General features: G+C 40.3%; 1 protein-coding gene across 1 annotated transcript; it reads right to left on the bottom strand.

Moving 5' to 3' along the window:
• Window positions 1-1454: 1454 nt before the first annotated feature.
• SCNN1D (sodium channel epithelial 1 subunit delta) lies at window positions 1455-12468 on the bottom strand. Its single transcript, XM_062593724.1, has 12 exons — window positions 12149-12468; window positions 11021-11273; window positions 9212-9405; window positions 7666-7769; window positions 7096-7259; window positions 6395-6493; window positions 5694-5811; window positions 5028-5106; window positions 4335-4392; window positions 3514-3569; window positions 3068-3143; window positions 1455-2769 (listed from the first exon to the last, which is right to left on the bottom strand). Exons 1-12 carry the CDS (start codon window positions 12466-12468, stop codon window positions 2407-2409), a joined length of 1884 nt encoding a protein of 627 aa, XP_062449708.1. The 3' UTR covers window positions 1455-2406.
• Between the last annotated feature and the right edge of the window lie 905 nt (window positions 12469-13373).

The following is a 13373-nucleotide window of genomic DNA, read 5'->3' as shown; positions in this document are numbered from 1 at the left end:
TTTCACAGAGACTTTATAATCAATCCTGAAAACAGCAGCTGGCTACTTCTCTCAGGAGCTCTCTATCTCATGCTAATTGTGCATCTCAATGTTAGGAGAGCTGTATTCTTCTATAAGGCATGGCTTTCAGTATTATTATTATTATAATATGTCATAGTTATCAAAAATAATAAAAGGTTATGTGTGGACTATACAGGTATAGGCACCATAACATAATAAAGTATATTGTCAGAATGATGTATATAAACTATGACATGCTGAAATGTAATATATCATACAGGTGAAGAAACGTATTGTTTTTGGAAAAGGTGGGAGTGAAAAAAAATCTCACATGCAAACAATATATATGAACTGAGAATAAAGACATTTCTTTTTTAAAATTCACATGCATTTCTTTATTCTTTTTATCCCAGATCTTGGTGAGCTGTTGGAGCATTTCATTATGAGAGGGTTTAAAATATGAAATTTATCTGGCACAGGCTTATGACTTGAAGGGAAGAATCCAAATGAATTTTGCTCCAAAGAGACAGGATTCTCACCCTCTTGAGAGTTGTTCCATTTTATCTGATTAAGACACACTGTAATTCCATTAATGTCTGTGGGAGTTTTGCCACTAAACTCCACAGAGACAGTGCTATACCAGGAGTTAGAGGGAACAGGGAATAATCATAATTAAGATAGTATTGTAGGTGAAAAAACAGTGAAAACAGGGAGAAGGAGAGAGAGGTGTCTGTCTATGAACAACAGCTATAACCTTCATGGGAATGGGACCATCACTTCAATTGCTGAAATACTTTTACTTGCTATCTGAAGCCCCTGATGGGGAGGCAAATAACAATAACCACTTTTTTCTGAACATAACTGAAGAAATAAATACAGCTTCCATGCTTATAAGGCTGTAGAAAGGATAAAGTAACCACAGCAATATACCAGCTTAATAGACAGTGCAATCTTTCTGACAAGATGTTTCCCATAAAAGTTAGGCTGATATCTTCCCAACCAGATATCTGCATGTAGCTTTCACAAGCTGCTGCAGACACAAGGACTCAGTGGAAGATGCTACTAGGTAAGCCAGAGGTGTATGGTGGGATGTGCACACAGTGAGAGGACTGGGCTCACTTTCAAGAACACCTTGGTGCTTAGCTTCCAATGATGTCAGTGACAGACTGCAAACTTTGACCATCCCACCTAAACATCTTTGGAAACAAAACCCTTTTCATGATTTAGCCTTAAGCTTTTTGGCTTCTGTGAATAAAGCTTGAACATTTTGGAGGAGACATTTCCAGTGTCAAAAATTAGAAGCAAAAATCATCCACTGTCTTTTAAGTGATCCTCCAGGGCAGTAACAAACCCAAATTTTGGCTGAAGGCAAAGAAAACAAAATCAAACAAAATGCTCAGTCACTATCAGTATTCAGAGCATTTTATTACTTAAAAAGTTGCAAAAACCCTCACTGATTTTTTGTAACTTGTTCTCCAAAGAAAGTTGTAACAAGATTAGAACAGAGTAAAATGCTCCCTACAAATATCATCAAGATAAATCTGTTATTTTATGTACACATAAGTTACTGTCAAATATTAACATTAAAACATTCCTTTATATTTATAAATAGACTGCAACAAAAATGCAGCGTTATTTTAATCTTCTAAACAACTCAGGTAGCACCAGTGATAGAAAAAAGTTATCGATCAACCCCATTTCATCTAACTTCTTTCCTCTGAGTCCCATTTGAAACAATCTGGGCTAAATCTAAAAGTATCCCAGCAAAAGCATTCTGTGCCTTGTCCTCAAAATGAAATAGTAGTAGGTTAAGGGCAGAGATATGTCTTAGAATATGAGGCTGTTCTGATTGCAGCTGTGCTTCCATCACCCTCAAGACAATGTTGACTGACACGACCACCATCAGCCTCCACTGGAAACCTTCTCATTTACAAGCAGGCTGACTTTTCTCTTGAGTACATTTGTGAAATGAAGGTGGGCCGGTTTGAAGCCACAGGGTGATTTCCTCACAAGGGTTTAAAAGTTAGAAGCTATGAACAGACCTTTTTGCAAACTGGACAATTGCCCCAGAGAGTAGCATTACAGTCTCCCCCCGCAACAATATTCATTAAGAAGAAAAGACCATTGCATTATGCCTGAATCAAGGGCATATAGACAGGTTTAATAATGAACTTATAATAGCTGGAGAAGAATTCTCCAGTTCAGCACTAAACACTCAGGTGTCTAGGAGCTCAGAGATCATGTGTAGCACATTTCTGTTTGTGGCCTTTCTGATAGCAATTGAGCCCCTGTGGCCTCACTTTTCCGACGCACTCTGGGAGCTTCAAGTCTCCCAGACTCTGTGCACACACACCACTCTTAGCTGTTTAGTTCCCCTTCCAAAGAGCCATTCTTCATGTATCTAAATCATTTAAGCACCGTATCTGGGCAAAGTGCTGGCATTTCCATCTTTCTGGAGATCAGGTGCAGATGGAGGTCACTGTTGTCCATGGCAATGGTCACTACAGGAAGGTGAGTCTGAGCAGAACTGGAGCCTTTCCCAACCTCCTCCTGCACAGCTCGGTAATTTTCTAGTGTCAAGCTCACGCTGGGGATGGCAGGAGTGTGAGCTACTTTTAACATCTTCTTTGACCTGAACCTTTGGTAGCAGAAGAGGAGAGACAAGACTAGTATATCTATAAGCAGCTCAAACATTTCAACCACAGACAGCACTGAGGATCCGAACCAGAGACTCCATTGGCTTCCCATGCTGGACAGAAGCAAATTCTCCTGTGGAAAGAACCAAAGGACTGTGTTCACCAAACACAGCAGAGCTCTGGGAACATGAAATTATTGCATGTTTACCAGCAGGCCAATTAGTCACTTGCCATTTGGGGACCAAGTTTGTGTGACTCTGTGTAAACTGTGAAATTTTCTGAGTCACTTGTTTAAGAAGAAAAATCTTGTCCCATCCTGAGGGCTGAAAATAATCCTCCCTCCAACCATATGCAGCACAGTACTGTGTGATTAGTGAATTAATCAACTAATGAAAGATAGCAATACTGTGAGCTAATGTAGTGCAACCTACTGAGAGTAAGGGAGACTCATTCACAGACTTGTAGTTCAGTTGTTGGTAGAAGATGGTCACCTTGGCAATATCCTTCCTGCATTGGAGAAAAAAGCAGTTAGCAGGAGTGAGATGTCTGATTGGCATTCACCTGGTGGAAGCTACAGCAGGCTTTCTGGTCTCGGTGATTTTACTCAGGGATTGCTGGGCAATAGTTTTCACCACTCACTCAAGCTTTATTCTTGAGAGTGTTTAACACAAGCTTAGAAAGTGATGTTATAAAAAGGTGCTAAAAGGGACCTTTTCCCTCTTACAGCACTGAGAGGGAAAAGGGAAATTTATTGGATGACCCTGTACCTCCTTTCCCAGTTTAACATCTATAAATTTCACAAGGATGAAGAGTTAATCCATATTTTAATAGATCTTAGAATGAAGAGAATACCTGTTACCTTGTCTCAATGACTAACCTGTTGCTGGTGGAGTTATATCCATTCTGATGCCTTAGTGCTTGTCGGATCCAGTCCTGCAACAGAATATATGTATGTTACTGGTAATCCTGTCTTCTGAATTTTGGTATCTTTAATATATTGTAAGGGTAGATTTCATAAGCAATAAAGCGGCTATTGTTAATAATAAAAAGATTTAATTGGTTGGTTTGTGGCATACAGTGATAGCTATCAAGTGTTAATATTTGCCAGAGCAGCGAGGAAATATGCACGGATATTTTAGGTGTATATAGTATTCTGGCTCTTAAATTCTGCCTTTAACAGCTACCTTATTAAATCATTTCATCTTAAAAGGTACTGGTTGTATTCATATCTACATTATCTTCTATGTGACACGGATTAATCACCTAGTCATGTACCTGGATGCCCATTTAGCATTAGAACATGAGAAATGGCAAGAGGTCATCTACAGTCTCACAGAGTTTCCGTTGCAGCCCTGCAAAACCTTACAAAGAGTAATGAGGGAGTTATTACACCATAACCACCCCACTGGAATCAGAAAGTCATTAATGCCATTGCAAGTAGGAACTAAGGCAGTAACGTGAATTGCTTAAGGTCACAAGGAAGTTTGGATTAGGACCGGAATTGAATGTACCCAGACTCTTCATCTGACATCTTAGCTATGGGGTCCTTCCCCTGCACCACAGTTAGGCCAGTTTGCTTTATTTGTATTTTTCATTGCTGCTGCCTGAGTCACTGATTTCACGCTTAACCTTAATATTCTCCAAGTCATACTAAACACAGTATCCTCTCTGCACATAGAGATTGTTTGTATGGACTACCTGAGACTTCACTGATGGCCATTTAGCTGTCCCAGCAGACACTTTGTACAGTGATTCCCTGTTAAGACAAAAATGGAGATTGTTATCACTGTGATTATGGCATTTAAAAGTGAATAAATGAAGGAATTTAATACTGCCGACTGATTCCCCAAAGCAGAAGTTCTGTGGGTTGCTGTTGAGAACCTTAGAATAAGCTTTGTAAGTCAGCTTACACAATAAAGCTAGAGCTTTCCTAAAACCTGTTCAGGTCAGAAGGAAAACTAGAATGGTTGCAAAATAGTGACAATTTTTACTCGACATGTTCACAACATTTGACATTTTGCTTTAAAATGATGTTTTTCCATTTTGAACTGGACCTATAGCAAAAAGGTGAATCACAAAAGTAATATAGACTGAAAAATGACATGAAGGATTTTGATTTGGGTTTAATAAAACATTTCTATGTAACTGAAACAATTTCCCCTTCCAGCTATCATGCACACACAAAGTTCTTGTTTAATTTGCCTAATTTTGTCATGTTTTTCCTTTCTCAGCACTGCAAGTTCAGCCATCAAACTGAATCTCTGGTTCAAAAAATGCCAGAATACAGTCATCTATTTGGCTGGCAAATATTTCACTAAGTTGTCCATATTTCCATTGATGTCATTTTCCTCTGCAAGATGACATTTTTTGTGCTCTGCTTCTGAGACCTACCGACACGGCTTGGGACATTGATCAAAACAATTGAGGTGATGATTCCTCAGCCTGTTGTACAGCTGGTAAAAGCAGTGACCTGGTGGAAGAAATAGGGAGGAACACATTCAGACACTTCTTCAGGAAATGAGCTACCAAAATTTCTGCCCTCACTTGGCCTTCCCAGGCATACAGTGCTCTTTGAGAGACCTGTTCTTCACCTCACTCCCAGTTTGGAATGGCTGCAAACGGCAGAGGTAATTGTCTGCCTGCACTCCATGACCCTTCTCTGGAAGCTGCAAGGGTCTCATGGGGAGAAAGCACTCAGAAAACCAAGAGAAGTTATTCTCTGAATGAAAGCTTTGTCTTACACCAGTACAGCCAATGGTGTTGGTAACATAAAAGAGCTTGATAATAAGACTGGCCCTGGGAAAGCCTGTACCAATGTCTTTAAGAAAAGAGTGCTTGATATCATCACAATATTTTATGAAATAACCTGATATCCTTGCAGATACAGACAGGTACCTGCCATCTGGATGGATTCAGTGATATGAGGAAATAGTAAGTAAATAAGCAGTAAATAAGCACAGAATTGAAGGGTAGTAATCCAAAGAGTCACATAACCGTCCCTATTCTAGGAAGGTGTTCCCTGCAGACTAGGATGGGACTGCAGTCCTATGCCCTTACCCCATGCAGGATGCTTGTTGTAGTTACAGTATTCAGCACTGGGAGGCAGCGGGTAGTAATAATAACCACAGCCACATTTTCTAACCATTATGTGCTGAAAGCAGGAATGCAAACAAGCCTGGGGGAAAAAAAAGAAAATACAGAAGAGGGGATGAGTCAAAAAATCGCACGTGCCCAAAACTTTACCCTTTAGCATGTAGCTGCTAGAAGATGACCTAAGATTTCTTTACTACTGAAAGACTACAGACTTTATTTTTTACTCCTTGGCTTTACCTCTGAAAAGGGTATAGAATTCAGTGGGACAGAACTTTCTCCATCTCACTCTTTCTTCCTATATGGTAACAGCTCAGTTAAACCACTCAAACACCCTCAGCCAGGAGCAAATATTTATGAAAATAAATATCTGATGGCCCAAGAACATCCCACCAGAACAGCTCAGCTGCCTTGACTAACTCACTATCTCATCTCCCAGTCATGCTTGCGTTAGAAGGAGGAGACAGTCCTGGTGTCTGGGGCTGAATATCTCCTGCTCAGTAAAGCACATTCCAAGTTCTAACACTCTCTGTGAGCTGCTTTTGGCAGGAGAAGAATCTCTGCTATCTCCAGCAATGAACCTGCTGATTTGTAAAAGCTCTCTGAAGAATAAGGTAGGAATTACTTGCTGTTTGTTCAAAGGCCTCAGTCACCCACTCTGACAATACCTGCAGGGTGTAGGAGTTGTTGTACAAAAGTTTAACATTCACATCATTGCCGTTAGTTGTGCATTTCCCATAATTGCCACCCAGACGATTCACCTCATCCTGTGGACACAGAAAACAGGCCTGAGTGATTAGGAACTTTAATTGGACTTAGCCATCACCATCCAAACTCAATTGGACAGGTGATCATACAGAGGACAGGAAATGCAGCAAAATATATGAGCAGTAAAGTTATACCTTGCTAACAAAACATACATGGTGAAAAGGGCAAGATAGATGAGCACATGTGGTCAGCCACTACAGTACAGCTGACAAATAGTACAGCTGACAAGCAGCAGCTCTTCAGGTCAAAATAACTCAATCACTTTTGAATGCTTGTTCACATCCTTATACATACATGAAGTCCCCTGTGTTCAGCTGCAACAAGGGGTAAGAGCCTGGGTGTAAGAACAAATCAGGCCCTAACTGGAGACTGAAAGGCCACTTGTACATTTGAATTAATTTGTTTTACATACAGGAACCTGACCACAGTGGATAGTGAAAAAGGGCTTGCATAAGGATATACACACAATCAAGAAGAGGACACAAGAGCCTCACAAGCCCATTGTATGAGCCAGTCACAGTGTTCAGCTCCTCACAACTTTCTGCAATCAATCAAAACAGAAGGCAAGTGGAAGGAGAATGCTCTTGAGCAAGGAGCTAACCTGCCGAATGCCTATTGTAGTTGCAATGCCTGGTCTGATGTCAAAGCCTTCATGCTCAAGGAATGGCGTCTGGTTGTGGTTGTGTATCATCACTTTCACACCTGCCACTGTAGACAAGAGTGGGATGTGATCCTTCTGCTCTGCTCTCAGGATAAGGGAAAGTCCTGCAAATCAAAGAAAAGAGAAGTGTAAAACAATGCATTTTGGGCCAAAATAGGAAGACCACCATGCCTTGAATTCTCAGGAATGATCAGTATTGCTGTCTTAGTTCATAGAAGAGGCACTGATCTTCCTTAGAGATCTGGTGAGTGGTCAGTTAGTAATTGCACAAGCCTGCTCTAAAACTAGAATAATATTCTGTTTTTTTATAAGTTAAGGTATACAGTCAGCTGATTTGGCCATTGTATACATGGGGCTACTGAAGCAAGCAAATACAGTACGTGGTTTGTACTAACAAACTAGAAGAGAGGGCTAAGTGTCAATTAGTCATCTATAGAAGACACATATTTCATCCATCACCAAATTATATTCACATTAGCTCCTCTTCCAACCCTTTGCCAAATACCATACCGTAAGGAATTCCTGGTTTTGTTGCTGTCCAAAAGGAGTCTGTCCCCTTGCTGTTAAAAGTATAGCAGCTTCCAAAGACAGGGTGGTGAAAGTGAACATAGTCACTGAAAGTAAGAGAGATTTTGAGGGGTTTTAATTAGGAGTGACAATGCTTGCTTTCTTTGCAGCACAAATGATGTGTGCATGTCTGCTTGTGTACAGGAATGCCTATGGGAAAGAGCTATTAACTCACCAGAGGCAAGGAAAAAATAAGGAACAAAGGGATTCATTGCTCACCCAAGGTTACAGCCAGAGTGACAAACACGTAAGTCAAATTCAGAGTTTGACTTGCTTTTCCTTCCACCAGCTACTTGAATGTCCTTTGCCTGTTTAAACAGCCAGGCAGGTTCAAGTGTGAGACCAACTCCATGCTATAGGAGGCTAGGAGAAATAACTTCTCTCTTTTCATTTTCTCAGCAGTTATCATTTTCTCAGCAGTTATGGTCTTGCTGAACTTTGATGGTCGAGTCAGCCTTCACATTCTACCAGTTTATAAGTTTTTAAGGAGGAAGTTGGATAAATACTGGTACCAAAGTGACAATGTTCATCATCAAGTGCATAGACAGAGGTATGTCGCATGAAAGCATCAGCCACACTAAATGCCTTTCTAAAAGAACATATGAATCAATTGCTTTCAGAAACGATAAGGCAGGACCTTATTTTGTAAAATGATCTACAACAAGCACTGCAGATCCATCTCCTCTTTGTTGAAGGGCCTCAAAACAAACACTTAAATTTGCCTCTGCTTGTTCTGTGTCATAGATGAGTGCATTGCTGTTAACTTTGCTCATGTCATCAGCTGACAACTGCTAGGCCTGCAAATATGTGCCTGAGACACAGTATTGATTTTGGCTGCTATAGGTCAGCGCTGCCTTTGAAAGACCTTTTGACAGCAGAAAGCAGGAATAAAAAGCTACATCTTGGGCATGTGGTGCATGCTTCCTTCTTTGCTTCTAAGACAAAAGGATGCAAAGATCATCTGTCCTTTTTGGCATTGCCTGGGCCTTTCCGGCATAATACTTGTGTTCAGGGGCCAAGCCTTATGCTAAGTGCTACAGTGGAGCAGTGAGAGTATTATTCTTCCCCTTGCTTCCCCCTTTTCATTGTTACAGCAAAATTAGATCCTGCTTTCATCCACTGTATATCTGAGAAATCCTGCTTCTTTCCTCCCATGCAGATAGACATTCGTTGTTTATCATTCAGTATAATCAATACATCTTTGTACTAGCAAAGGTTTAATTCCTAATGAGTTTCTCTTAGGCTTCTTTGACAGCCTAAGACACTTGCTCACAGTCTTAGAGGTAAGTTGTGGGAGTATGCTAACTCCTGGGTTCACAGTCCCATAGTTTGATCATAGAAGATTGTCTCCCCATTTTTTCAGTCAGATCTGAACAACAAGCGCTAAGTCTGGCAGTCTGACTGCCAAACACAGCGCAGGCTCAGTTTCAGTCTGCCAAGCCTTTGTGTTTTGCTGAAATCACAACTGGCATCTCAAAAAGCAATGTACCTGGGCCTACAGGGCTCCCCATCATACTGACAGGAATAGACCATATCTTCTATCTGCTCCTCATGATCAGAAATGTTGATTATAACTGGCATCTGGGACATGATATTCATGTAGTGAAACCTGTACCATTCAAGAACTGCATCCATCCCAGATAAGTAGGTCTTGTAGAAGCAATTCCCACCTGTGGCATTGCACTGGGAGGAAAGAAGAGAGAGAGAAAAAGAAGTCAAATTCTATCCAGCTCAGCCAAAACATGACAGCCTCTCTAAGGGTTACAAAAGTCAAAGATGAAGCCAATACTGGGCACAGGCAAGGGAAACCTATATTTTTTTCACAAAATGAAATCTATGAGCACTTCAGCTACATGCCAGGAATCTCACAGAAACTGGATGAGGTCTGTTCCTTCACCTCAGTGGAATCAGTGCGGGGGAAAAGAGGCCCGAGAAGAGAGGTAGACAAGCAAACTCAGGAACTCTGGAAGAAGGAAGTACAAGGCTGATGGGAATTCTTCACAACCCATGAATCAGGGAACAAGTCCAGAAATGCTTCCTTTGTTCTTACTCAGGCCTTAGACATGTGAACACCCACACACCCTGGTGAAAGTGTGCCTGCGGAAGGACTTCAGGATAGGGAAGGATGGTAATAATCAGACAAAAATTGTTGGCCTTTCAAGCCACATCAGTCCCACTCCCTTTTGCTCTTAGGTCTATGCTAACTCTGTTTTTGAGATGAAGAACTTCATGCATTCACATTCTTCAAAGTCATGGACATGCATTTATTGTATTCTGGATTTGTTATAGTCATCTTTTTTTTATCTGCAGCATTTCTAGTGCCCTCAGTACCACAGCATTTGGACACTGAGGAAGTCTTCACAGCTTGTTTTAGACAGACTCTTTCTCTGATATTTTTAGGCTCACGTGCTAAGTATAGATTTTTTAAATATTTTTAGAAAGGAGTACAATGATTCTCATAGTCTGCTGCTACCTTTTTCTATTGAATTTGTTATTGTCAGAAGGACTGCACAGGTTGATAGATTGTGGAAGACCATTGATATTGCTACTGCTTCACTTTACAAGAGTCTTGGCAAATACCATAAAATATAAAAGGTAGGGATGGCCTCTTCTGAAACATCCTCCAAGATGTTGTTATACAGCCCTGAAATTGTATATGTATATGTGTGTATATATATATATATATATATTTTTTTTTTTTTTTTTCTCCCACTGAGTTGTTAAATGTATCTAGAGAGATCTGCATTAGGGCACTGAGTGCACTAATAGGCCTTAACGGCCCTGACCAATGCCAGCTGGACATCCAACCACACCCTGAACTTTGGCCCAAGCTCTTTTTAAGCTCAGCTCTTGGGCCTAATGTCATGCTCTGGCTGTGCTGTGCGAGTGTTGGGCCCCTGCATCTGCCAGATCCTTGCTCATGGACAGACTTTCCAGCTTTTGACTTTGGATGTACCTTGTTGCTGTGTACCTGCCTAGCATCACTGAACTGGATCCTGCTCTCCAGACTAACTTCCTGGTTTGATCTTAGACCCGGCTTATCACCATGAGCTTGCCTAATGATCTAGATGCTTGGTTAAAGCTGGCTACCACCAGGACAGCCTGTCTTGCTTTGTTCAGGTACTTTGGGATGAGACCCGGATGGTGAGGGTCTGCCCTGCCAGCTGTGTTACTATTCTTTACTCCCAGCTTGCTGGATCTAAGGATTAGGTGACTGGCCTGTGCTACATTCTGACAATATCCTGTATGGGTAGATTAAAATGTTGAACAGGCAAAACATCACTGCTGTTACACTTACCAGTCTGAAGCCCACTTTGGAATATTTCTTTCCTGATTTATTAATGTGGTCAGATATTCTCAAGAGTGAGAAATCTTGGCTCAGTTTGAAGTTGGGCCTGCTGAAATTGCCTGCGCTTGACAAATCTTTTACTTGGATGTTTTTCTCATTCATGTGGAATAAGCTGGCTGATGTGCTGATGCCATATAAAAAAGCGATAGATTCCTCTGCCATTTGATCCAATTGAACCAAATGTTCACTGACCAGTTCAAATCTGTAAGGAACAGAAATAATAGCTATTTCTGAATATCTATGTTTCTGTCAGAAAAAAAATTCTATGTATCCATGGTATCTATGGAAAGGTTACTTTTCTGGTCTACACAGAGCAGCTCTTTTTGTGAGAAAAGCCAGTAGTGCTATGCTGAGTGTACCTAACTTCAAGATATTAATTTGTAATGAACTCTAGTAGCTGAATTTTCATTTGCCCAACTTCTCTTTTGAAAAATCTCAGAATTTGCAGCCATGTAGCATCAGCTGCATAAAAAGGTATTCCTGCCAGCTGATTTGATAACTACTCTCAGGAAATCACATACTTCATTTGCTACATAATTAGAAACCTCTTGATAACTTACTATTTCTATGTGAGCCTTGCTTGGTAAGCACAGCCAAAAAGTTCCATGGAAATCAGACTGTTTCCATAAACTCATTCATTTGTACAGATGGCCAGGTAGAATCAGCTTTAGCTTGCATTTAGCTGCAACTTGGTTTCTTGTTCCAGTGATGTATAATTTAGCTATAAACTACTATGTGGTAGCCATGTATTCAGGGAAGATTGTTCTAATCAGAACAACAACAAAAAAAATCAGTTAACAACTTGTACCAAGTCACAAGGTAGAGTTCATTCTATCCTGAAAAGATATGTGATATAAAGTGCTATGTATGGTTGCTTAATTCTGGGCCAAGATCTGATCTCAAAAACAGTTTGGAAATATAGACCCTATCCATATCTGAGGTCTATCTACTGTCCTCCTACTTGGACTAATAGTAAATAATCCTCAGGTCTGAAATCATAAAATAAGGTTGCTCCCTTCTTCTGAACCTTTGTAACTTTAAAGACACTATTACAGCCATCACGAAAGCACAGATTACCTGTATGGGTCCAGGTTGCAGATAGTTATTGCTGGAAACATCTTGGGCTCTGAGTGCATCGACATGGTTAGGACAACGGGGTAGGCCCAGTACTGGCTGAACATAAGTCCAAATTGCCAGTATAACATGCCAAAGCTGGCAAGTAAAAGCAGAGTCCAAAAAGCTGTTTTCATCCTATTGCTGTCTGAGCATACCAGGCGGATAGTGCCATGGATTGTTGTGTTTTTACAGAAGAATTCAAACATATCCTTGAAGGAGTCATAAAACTCAATCAAACCTTCTTTTTTCTCTTCTTCATCTCTTGCCATTTCCTGCTCCATCCTCTAAGCCTGTTTCTGATCAATAAAAAACAAAAGGGTGGGGGAGTTATTAGCTTGCTAGAAAGAGCATGGCCACTCTATGGACTTTTGAAACAGGGCACTGATGAGTTTACTCTTTGCAAAAGCTGAAAATAACTTTGAGCTAACATTCATCCTGTCTTTCCAGAGTCTGGACACCAGGAAGTAGCAGAGAAGTCAATTGTTCTGCATACTGCTACCTAAGTAACTTCAAGTGACTCTACCATACTCATAGTATGATAACTCTGTTTATATGGGTATACAAAGTTAAAATGACTAATACATGTGCTACTAAGAAGTCTGCAGCTAAAGGGATGTGTAGTTTTCTTCTTTCTTCCTAAGGATACTATAGATCAGCATTTAATTCTGAAACACTCTGTCATTGTTTATTTATACAGATCTGTAGCTGATTCATTAATATGAATATTTAGCTAGTAAAAGATGCTGGGCTACTAGCCATGGAAAAACAAATTCTTAGAATTAGTAGTATGGTTCCATCCTGAAGTGAAAGAACTGAAGGATGAGCCCCACTTCCAAATGTGTTAAAGGGACAAATTAGGATCTATGTTTAACAATACTTTTTACATGACCTTTTGTCCTGCAGAATGGAAGTGACCAGTAATTTCAGCCATCCCTGCAATGCAGCCACTTCCAAGATGAAATACAGTAGATGTTTTATAGCCCAGATGAGCAGAACCAAGTATTTAGAAAACGAAGTGAAGAAAAACACTACTTTATTTGAAACCACAAAGGAAATTTCCAGTGCCAAAATGCAATTAAACAAACTGTACTGTGTATATAAAGCATTGCAGCCGCTACTTACAACAACACATCTTTGGGATATTTTGGAAGACCACAGTAATGTTAATTTCTAGTATTAAAAGAAA

Source organism: Rhea pennata, chromosome 22 (genome assembly GCF_028389875.1).
Source record: "Rhea pennata isolate bPtePen1 chromosome 22, bPtePen1.pri, whole genome shotgun sequence".
In the NCBI taxonomy this organism is placed as follows: Eukaryota; Metazoa; Chordata; class Aves; order Rheiformes; family Rheidae; genus Rhea; species Rhea pennata.
Note: the sequence above shows the minus strand (reverse complement) of the source record. Positions and strands in the feature narration are given on the sequence as shown.

What these genes read in the sequence shown, in the direction of transcription:
- SCNN1D (XM_062593724.1), bottom strand. Translation starts at nt 12,468, where the DNA reads ATGGAGCAGGAAATGGCAAGAGATGAAGAAGAGAAAAAAGAAGGTTTG. An exon ending in GGGGAGCCCTGTAGGCCCAG is followed by an intron (nt 7,770 to 9,211) that starts GTACATTGCTTT and finishes TCTTACTTTCAG; the next exon opens with TGACTATGTTCACTTTCACC. An exon ending in GGCCATCAGTGAAGTCTCAG is followed by an intron (nt 3,570 to 4,334) that starts GTAGTCCATACA and finishes ATTCTGTTGCAG; the next exon opens with GACTGGATCCGACAAGCACT.